Source organism: Sinocyclocheilus grahami, unplaced genomic scaffold (assembly GCF_001515645.1).
Source record: "Sinocyclocheilus grahami isolate Dianchi unplaced genomic scaffold, SAMN03320097.WGS_v1.1 scaffold1569.1, whole genome shotgun sequence".
Taxonomy (NCBI): Eukaryota; Metazoa; Chordata; class Actinopteri; order Cypriniformes; family Cyprinidae; genus Sinocyclocheilus; species Sinocyclocheilus grahami.
In genome coordinates this window covers 86,587-94,926 of record NW_015506748.1, presented here as the reverse complement: position 1 = coordinate 94,926, position 8,340 = coordinate 86,587, and the positions used below count along the sequence as shown (strand labels likewise).

General features: G+C 35.4%; 1 protein-coding gene across 1 annotated transcript in view; it reads left to right on the top strand.

Moving 5' to 3' along the window:
• The window catches only part of ptbp3 (polypyrimidine tract binding protein 3), a 79,053-nt gene that overhangs the window by 58,107 nt on the left and 12,606 nt on the right, over positions 1-8,340 (top strand). The window contains exons 5-7 of the mRNA XM_016257550.1: positions 1,903-2,077; positions 5,191-5,265; positions 7,678-7,817. Of these exons, the coding sequence (XP_016113036.1) occupies positions 1,903-2,077; positions 5,191-5,265; positions 7,678-7,817 (390 nt within the window). The remainder of the gene's footprint in view (positions 1-1,902; positions 2,078-5,190; positions 5,266-7,677; positions 7,818-8,340) is intronic.

Genomic DNA, 8,340 nt, shown 5'->3' with positions numbered 1-8,340 from the left:
AATATTTCAAAATTGTACTGTTTTGCTGTACTTTGGATCAAAGAAATGCAGGCTTGGTGAACAGAAGTGACTTCTTTAAAAAACATTACAAATCTTACTGTTCAAAAACTTTTGACTGGTGTATAGGCAACTTTAATGTTTCTCTCATTTCTAGCTTTTAATTGGCTTAGAAATCAGATAACTGCTGGACAATAACCAATAATAATGATTTCTTTATATACTACAAACACTTTTTTATCACATAATAAGGCAGAATAGTTTCTATACTGTAATAAATGCTATGTCAGTTAGCACTGCATTGTTCATATACTTTATTTATTACCTGGAGATGACTTGACAAACACAAATAAACCATATATTGTCGCAATCGTATGTTTAAAGTCTTCATGTTCCCAAACGTTTCTGTTTTCTGTGAAATCAACCGTTTTCATACAGCGATAGCTGGACGCTTTTGTCCATATTAGGAATTTCCTCGTACGACTTTCTGCGCGAGAGTGGCCTCCGGCTTCGAGTTTGAATGAAACATACACTGCACGGAGTGTTTAGCGCTCTTATTCTGGGTCCAAATAAAACATCAGATCATGCACAGACTATCCTGTCTCTTTGAAAAAATCTATATTTATTCACACCAGCTCTTGAAAACCTCTATGCAAACACACTTGCCCGAAAAAGTGCCGTGGACGAATTTACGTGATATTAAAAGTGGGGGGACGTGTCCCCCGCGTAATTTACGCCCCAGGTTCTGAGTGTTTTCCAGCATGTTGCTATATGGTTTCTAGGCTGGTTGGAACGGGGTGGTTGCTCATCAGCTCAAAGAGCCCACCCTTGAATCTTTACAATAATCTGAAGTGTAGATTTGGCATCTAATATAAGAATATCAGCCTAGGTTCAGAATTTGTTCATCTGATTGTTTAAAGCCAACAGCACATCTATGCAACAGCTCTTTATTCTCATGTCGTTGCTCAGGCCACTGTCAGGATTAGATGTGATTTGCATTTGTCATCAGGAGAAGTTATTTCACATCGCCTCCGCCCTGCCAAACCTGCTTCAGGCAGGCCTACACAGACAATTCAATAATGAAAATGTCACACTAGATTAAGAAGCAAACTCTGTCATGTTGAGTGGCGATCTTGTTCTCTTATCTAAGGTTCATATATTTCCAAAATGGCCATAACGAGATGGAGATTACGGGTAAAATGACCGAGAAAGCCATTTTTGTCACTATAATGGCAGATACTCAGGGTCAGGGAGAGATTACTTCAAATGGACATTATTTGCAAATATATTTTGAGGTTTCATGGGTTGAGAGTTTATCGATTCGTTTTCACTGCACATGTTGCTTTTCATTCCGTTTGGTTTTGCACTTTGACCTTCCTGTTTCTCAGGAACCATTAACAGGGCTCAGTGGAGATACAAACCTTGTGACTGCGGCTTCTTCTAGATCAGTTTTAGGAGTTTGGCTGTTGTTTGCTTTAAGATATTGATTAACAGACTGAAAAACTGAGATGAGATGCTCAGGCTCCATTAAACCCTGATGTAATGAAGTAGAGCAGGTGTAATCAATCAGAATGTGCCAGAATAGGTCAGTGTCCTGTGATTGGAGAGGCAAATATACAGTGATGGGTAAATCTAATGGCAAAGGAATTAAATACAATAAAAAAGAGAAGTAAATAAAAATATGTATTTTCAATTTTGTAAGTCAATAAAAACTCATGATCTATAAATGTAATTTTACTTTAATTTTAATAAATATTATTATTTATTACTTTCTAGTAATGTACATTTCTACTGGGAAGATATGCAAAAAATATGTAACTGTCCTAAAATAGGCTTGTTTTTATTTAAGCAAACTATCATTTCTTTGTGAGAGAATGGCATAATAGTGTTTCGTGTCTGTGTCAGGCTTTGGATGGGCAGAACATCTACAACGGCTGCTGCACTCTGCGTGTTGAGTTCTCCAAGCTGACCAGTCTGAATGTGAAGTACAACAACGACAAGAGCAGAGACTTCACACGTCTAGACCTACCCTCAGGGGACGGCCAGCCCACGCTGGACCCCAGCATGCAGACCGCTTTTGGTAAGACATATACACACACATATATAGGCGAATGTTTGATTAGGGGAACCTTTGTCTCCTATATATATTTACATTTATGCATTTAGTAGACACTTTTATCCAAAGCGACTTACAGTGCATTCAGGCTATACATTTTTTTTTTTTACCAGTATGTGGGTCAAAGACAAAAAAGGGTTTAAGCATAAAAACGATAAGTGTGTAATACTGCTTTAAATTGTTGTTGTTTTTCCAAATTTTTAAAAAAAAGTTTTCTGTTTAATTTAATTGCAATTTTTTGTTTTGTTTTTCTGAGCAAAAAATAAATATCATAAATTTTTCCCTGATTTACAGAAGAGACCCACTAAAATGTCATTCAGTGTCAGGCATCTTGTCAGGCATATTTACAACAAAAATCAATTTATAACATATTAAAAGACTAATTACTTTCACCCCAAATACTGATTAGTTGTAATTTTACATTTTTTAAATTTGCCACTATCCTAGGTTTTGCCCATTTGACAGTAAGAATTTTGTACTCATTTAAAACACAATAAAATTTAATATGCTCTCTTATTCTTTTATATATTTTTTATATATTTTTATATTTACAAGTCAGAATAAGCATGTTGTTTGAGTTTTTACATAAATATTGTTACACTGAATGACAATGTAACATTATTTCAACCAAATTTTGACATTATATTATCCAAAAACTTATTTAAAACCTTAAAAGTAGACACTTTACTTACATTTAATGTGCTTTCTATGGTCTTGATTGTATACAAGAGCAATGAACAAGCTCTGGCCAGGCACTCAAGATGTTTGGTGAAAGACTCCAAAACTTTCTGTCTTGCTGGAGATGTGGTTTGTCTGAATGAGGAAGAGAGAGCGCATGTGGCATTTTAATGTATAGGTAAATGCTTACAGAATGATGTGTAGATGCTAATGCAACAATCTCAGACCTATTTGTCCATCTATGAGCACCATAGAGTAACAAGCGATCAAAGAGACTTTTAATTAGATGCTTTTCTCACTTGAGGCCCTATGCTTTACCACCAGAGGCACACTAACTGCTGTTATTTACTGAGCTGCATGGTATCAATGTTTGAAACTGACTGAAGCTAGATATAGAAGCAATTTATAAATGAGAAGACCTTTTCTTTTAAATTATTTAAAATTGTGTACATATTATATATATATATATATATATATATATATATATATATATATATACCAGTGTAACAGATATTTAACTCACTTGCTCCTTACCTGGGCGATCCGTGTGCTTTATTATTATGCTATCAGTTGCTTGCATGCACACTATCAAAGGGCAGGCCTTATCGCACATGCACACATAGTTCTGTGGGCTAGAGCGTTTGCAGGGTGGATTTATTGTGTGTGTGATTGTCAGAGGGGGCGGCAGATAACTGTCGCTGCCCATCCACGCATCTTGTTGTCTCAGGCTTGGTAAATCACTCACGCTGTCTAGAGCGAGAGGCGGTGTGGATACTGATAAGGCCGGTGTGTATTCTTGTGTGTGTCTGTAAATCAGAGCTGATTAATTGTTTCTGGGCACAGGCAGGAATCTCAGGGGCTCTCGGTGACATCTCCAGACGCCCACCAAAGCAATAAAAGGTGTTCAAATGGCAGCTTTTATTAGACCACTGCCATTTTGTCGGTCTTCTACCACAACACCCCTCATGAAAATGCTTTATTTGTTGTAGGTAGGACTGGTTTGAAATGTATGTACACTGCTTGTTCTGAGCTCTGTGGTGGTTTACATCTCAATAGGCTGAATAAATCCATTTTAAACAATGGTGTCACGCTTAAGTCCGTCCCTCCTGGGGATTCGAGATATTACATGGGCAAATTGTGAATTACGTGAATGTGCATGTCTCAGCAAGCCATAGTCAGCTCAAAATGATAGGATGAGAATAAAACTGCGATGGTATAGGGAGTACAGAACAAATGTATGTGCGCCTCTTTTATAGATTGTGCTTTTCTACTGTTAATAAAATGTATTTGAGGCTCACGCAGGGTTAGTGAATTTATATTTTCTTTTATAAAGCAAATTCTACAGAAAAAGAAAATCTACAGGAAAGAAAAGGAACAAATGTGAATCTAAAACACATGTGCCAAGAGCTAATTCATGTATTCTTTGTGTTCATTTTGGTTTTTAAATACTTTTCTATCCATTAAAAAAAAACAAGTTTGTATTGGTGTAACCAATACAAAGTAATAATATATTGCCCTTGCACCTTGAATAAATTGTTATTATTGTCACTATTATTATTGTTATTTGGGTGAAGAGTATATTTTAAGAATATATTTATTAATTTATAAATATCCTTACCTTTTTGGGGAGTTGCATCACATGACAAAATGCGTTAAACTAGCCATGTCATAAATGGTCAAAATATCTGAAATGCCATTTTATTTGTTAATATTCATTTAGCTTTTCATAACAGGGAACTGTTGATAAAAATGGACAATCTGGTTATAATATTATATATGTCAGAAATGAATCCTCAATCCATCCTGACTGACAATCCATCCGCAGTCGTATATGACGTACATAAAAATTACAATGATCAAATAGTCAGATAGTATCACTGACATACACTGATTTACTAATATATATATATATGATTAATAATAATATGATATCATTCTCTATTCTATCTGTTGGTCACACCAAGTGATTTGGCTGTCAGTCATTCATCAAATATATTCCCCTAAATATTTGAACAAAACTGGTTCATTTTTTATTTCTATATTTTTCCCCAGTGAAATAGTAATAAAATATTATGCAAAACTATTTAATAATAAGATTTTTTTTTTTTATCTTTGTAAAGAGGCTTTTATCTTCATTATGTTATCAGAACAGCTGTATCACCATGACATGTACAGTATAATTTTACACCCCCAAAGAAATATCAAAATGAATTTTAAATGAATTTTTTAGGAGTCATACATATTAGACTCTTCCTTACCCTGAAAAAACACATTGTGTTGGCGTTGATGCACACACACTGCTGTCACTGTCCTGTTACGTGCTTGTGCTTTCATTTTATAAATCAGTCGTTCGTTGTTGCTGACCCTGTGTGTGTGTGTGTGTGTGTGTGTGTGCGCAGGGGCTCCTGGGATAATTTCCTCTCCATACCCTGGGGCGGCTGGTTTCGCCCCTGCTATCGGTTTCCATCAGGCAGGTGAGCTTTCTGACACAGTCACACTCTCACATCACATCTCAGTAATGGAGGCAGCGTCGTGTGGCTCACGACTGAATAATTGGAGGTATTACATTGGCATCACCTGAGCCACTTGCAAGACACATCTGCAGATTAACACCAGCCAAATGAGCAAAGTGAAGAGGGACTAACACAAGCAGAAGTATTGACGTCACATCTGAAAACAGACTGAGCAATGTGTGCAGTTAGAAAACTTTGCGCTTGGAATTGGCTATTGATTAGTATGCTTTGATTTATCTGATCAATTAGGGCTGCACAATTAATCGAATTTCTAATCGCGATTACAATTATGGATGCCACAATTACGTAATCGTTCAAAGCGGCAATTAATCGTTCAAAGTCCACTTATGTTATTCTGCACGCTTAAAATATGTTTTTTTCTTTCTGCAAGTTATCTTAAGGGGTTTTCCATTGTTTTAGTTTTAGTATAACATTATAATACCATTCATATTTGTACTTTTTTTATAATTTAAAGAAGAAACCAATCCGATGTATATTTGACATTTGAGGCTTAATACTTTAGAAAAGCACTAAAGGTTTTTCAGTTAGAGTGTTTTCAGCTCGTTTATTTTCATATAAAAATACGGCATGCAGTTGCATCAAACAATGGTATAAACATCATTCAGTGTAAATTGTGATAATCGTAATTAATAAACGCAATTACAATTTCAAGGGAATAATCGACAATTATGATTCTTGTCATAATCGTGCAGCCCTATAATCAATACATCCTATTTAAAGGTGCAATGTGTAATATTTACATCGTTCTATTGACAGAAATGCAATATAATATACATAACTATGTTTTCAGAGGTGTATAAAGACCTTACTTAATGAACCGTTATGTTTTTATTACCTTAGATTGAGCACTTTCTATCTACACACACCGCGGGTCCCTTACATGGGAGTCGCCGCCATGTTTCTACAGTAGCCCTAAACGGACAAACTGCTCTACACAGCGCGTTTCCTCACTTTGTTGTCCTTGTAAATAAAATACTGACACAATGATTAACAAGTACATTTAATATTCGCAATAACATTGATTTATTGAATAATTAAGTAAATACAATTCCTTAATTTACCTTTGTAAAGAAATCTCATTGCTCTCTGCTGTCTTTACTGACGACATCTTAGTCCTGTATGGGCCACCGTAGCTTGTCTAAAGGGAGGGGTGAGCGGGGGACTCAGCCGTTGGTTGCAATTATAATGTACACACTGCACCTTTAAGTGCATTGCATTGATCTGTAATTACATATTTCATCATATATTAAAACTTAATAGCTCAAGTCACTGTGCAGCTTTACTTACGAAGTCTTAATTTAGGTTTTCTTAAAGACAACATTTAATATTATTCACATGATATTTATTTAAGAAGGCAAAAAATTTTGGGCTCTGTAAGATTTTGAAATGTTTTTCAAATCAGTCTCTTCTGCTCACCAAGGCTGCATTTGTTTGATCAAAAATACAGTAAAAACTGTAATATTGTGAAATATTATTACAATTGAAACTATCTGTTTTCTATGTAAATATCTGTTAAAATTTCATTTATTCCTGTGATCAAAGCTCATTCTAATATACTGATTTGCTGCTCCAAGTCATTTATTATTATTATTATTATGTTGAAAACAGTTGTGCTGCTTCCTGTTTCTTTGGAAACCAACATTTCTCAAAATGTTCTATATAACAATATAAATGTCTTCACTGTCACTTTTGATGAGTTTAATGCATCCTTGGGCTTGCTGAAAAAATTATATATTTCTTTTAAAACTGACCCTTAACATGCGAACAGTAGTGTATTATTTAACATATTTACTTGAAAATCAAACATGTATTCATCCTCATGTTGTTCCAAATGAAATAATTTTCTCCACTTCTGTCACCAAAGTTATTTTCTAATGACATAATCAAGGTCTCAGTCAAATAAAAGTACCAATAATAATATAACAAATATATCAGTATTTTAATATCAAATCTCAATGTACAAATTATTTACCACTGAATATTTTTCTTTCACACAAATCGAATAATTTGTCCTTCGCATATTAACCATGCTGTGAATGCCGTTTCGTGTTGAGTAACTCTCAAGCTTGGCTCCATTTTCACACTCCTGACCCTGATCTCTGCTGGCTTTATTTAAACCTCTTACTACCCCGACCATCCAATTCAATACTCATTTGGACTAAAAGTACCCAGCATGCCTCAACACATTGATTTAATAAGCTATTACAAGAAGACCTTATGTTGTTTATCTGAAAAAGCAGCAACAGGTTGTGAAAACGGAGAATTGTTCTAGAACGTTCCTTTCCTCTCTCTCACGTTACTCCTCCTCTCCCGTCTTCCCCTTCCCATCCCGCCGGGCTGCGCTCCGCTCAGGTCTGTCTATGCAGACAATGCCTGGTGCTCTGGGACCTCTCACCATCCCTTCATCAGCAATGACAGGACGGATGACCATCCACGGCATGGCCCCCACCATCATCCACTCTGTGCTCCTCGTCTCCAACCTCAACCCCGACGTGAGTTTCCATCCCCACCCTCAACACCACCGTCCCACGACATAACTGATGTCAACCTAAGTGACTGACCCTTCTCTGTGAGCCCTTCCACCACAAATCTCTCATTTATATTGCATAATATATGGTAGGAAAGAGGTCAAAATAAATTATAATATTTTACAATTATACTGTAAGTGCCCTTCAAAAAGCATTTTAGACCATAGTGGTCAAAATGTTGATTCTGTCTGTCAGTCTGTATGTATGTATTCCATTTTCATTTTAGTTAAAGTTTTAGTAATTTTATTGGTTTTGTCATTTTTATTAGTTTTTTAATGTCTATGTAGTTTTAATTCATTTTTATTTCAGTTTTAGTCATTTTAGTACTTTAGTCTATCTATCTATCTATCTATCTATCTATCTATCTATCTATCTATCTATCTATCTATCTATCTATCTATCTATCTATCTATCTATCTATCTATCTATCTATCTATCTATCTGTCTATCTGTCTATCTGTCTGTCTGTCTGTCTGTCTGTCTGTCT